We start from the raw sequence: 1,453 nt of genomic DNA, 5'->3' as shown, positions 1-1,453 counted from the left end.
GGAAACACTGTGAAACTCTCCTGCACCATGAGCAGTGGGACCAGCATCAGTGGCTACAGAGTGTACTGGTTTCAGCAGAAACCTGGGACCCCCCCTCGGCAACTGCTGTATTACAAGTCGGATTCTGACAAGCACCAGGGCTCCGGGGTCCCCGCTCGCTTCTCTGGCTCCAAAGACACATCCAGTAACACCGGCTACCTGACCATCGCCGGGGTCCTTGCGGAGGATCAGGCTGACTATTACTGCGCTGTGTGGCACAGTGATGCTTGTCACAGTGATCTAGTCAGAGGGAAAGTGAGACAAAAACCTCCTCTGCTCTGCCCAGCCGGGGCTTTGTGAGGAACTGGAAAACTGGAATCTGCTCCATACCCCGAACTCCAGCACATGGTTCATTGCAGGGGACTGAAGCCCTGTGGAGTGGCTTAAGATGAGATGGGGTCCCAAAGTGGCCAGCCCACTACCCAGGGCCCAAGCCCCAGCATATCTTCAACCCTTATACTTGTGAAGAGGCCTGTGAGGGAAAGCCAGCCTGGAACAAGAACTCTGGGAGGCGTCAACTTCCCAATGCCTCTGAAATATTGACCTACTGCTCTGCTGGCCCCTGTACCCGCTGGACCCCCGGGAAGATGGGGGTGTGTCATCGCCCAGCAACATCTGGACTGACTTAGGCCTGCGCAAATAGGCAACTATTCAAATTTGGATTCAGCCGATTCGATTTGGAGATTCGAATTGCTTTTCCAAATCAATTTGGAAAAGATTTGGAGCCGATTTGGAGAGATTCAGATATTCGGAGATTCGGCCAAAGATATAACATGCAGGGCTGGTAGTTCTCTCAAGTTCATCGGTTCAGGGATTTCTGGGAAACTGCACCTCAAATTCGTGAGAGCAAAAATCATGTCACGTGTGTGTGTTAGGCCACAGCAGGGTAAAAGCTGCAGGGTTGGTAGCCCTTGCTGAGGCTACAAAGCCTGCCAAGTTTCTAGGAGATTGGTTTCAAGGAGAGTGGTTTCTGGGAAACTGCACCTGAAGCTGCTGACAAGCAGAACTCATGACATGGGTGACACTGCGTGTGTTCAGGCACAGGGGCATGAAAACTGCAGAGCTGGTAGCCCCTGCTGAGGCCACAAAGCCTGCCAGCTGTCAAGGAGGTAGGTGCACAGGGGTCTGGGTTCTGGGGCCCTGCACCTCTGGCCACAGGCAGGCAAAACCCGTGACATGGGTGCTTGTGGGACTGTGTGTGTGTTCAGGTGAGCCCTTCCTGCTGCTGGGGCCTCTGCACAACACGGCAGTGTGCCCCCATGAGGCCTTGTCCCCCACAAAATCATGGACTCAATCTACTCAGTGGAGTTCTGGCACGCTGCGACCGGCCGGACACCTGACACCCCAGGGACCGCTGCACTTTGACTTGTGCTGCTACGTCCCACTTTCCGCACTGCCCCCCATCCCCGCACGT

At 54.9% G+C, this 1,453-nt stretch overlaps 1 gene segment (V, D, J or C); it reads left to right on the top strand.

Moving 5' to 3' along the window:
* The window catches only part of LOC112548972, a 2,993-nt gene that overhangs the window by 1,128 nt on the left and 412 nt on the right, over positions 1-1,453 (top strand). Inside the window, 1 exon segment of the V gene segment in view lies at positions 69-294. Within this exon segment, the coding sequence occupies positions 69-294 (226 nt within the window).

This window comes from Alligator sinensis, unplaced genomic scaffold, assembly GCF_000455745.1.
Source record: "Alligator sinensis unplaced genomic scaffold, ASM45574v1 scaffold1620_1, whole genome shotgun sequence".
Classification (NCBI taxonomy): domain Eukaryota; kingdom Metazoa; phylum Chordata; order Crocodylia; family Alligatoridae; genus Alligator; species Alligator sinensis.
The sequence above is the reverse complement of the archived record's forward strand: the minus strand, read 5'-3'. Positions and strand labels throughout refer to the sequence as shown.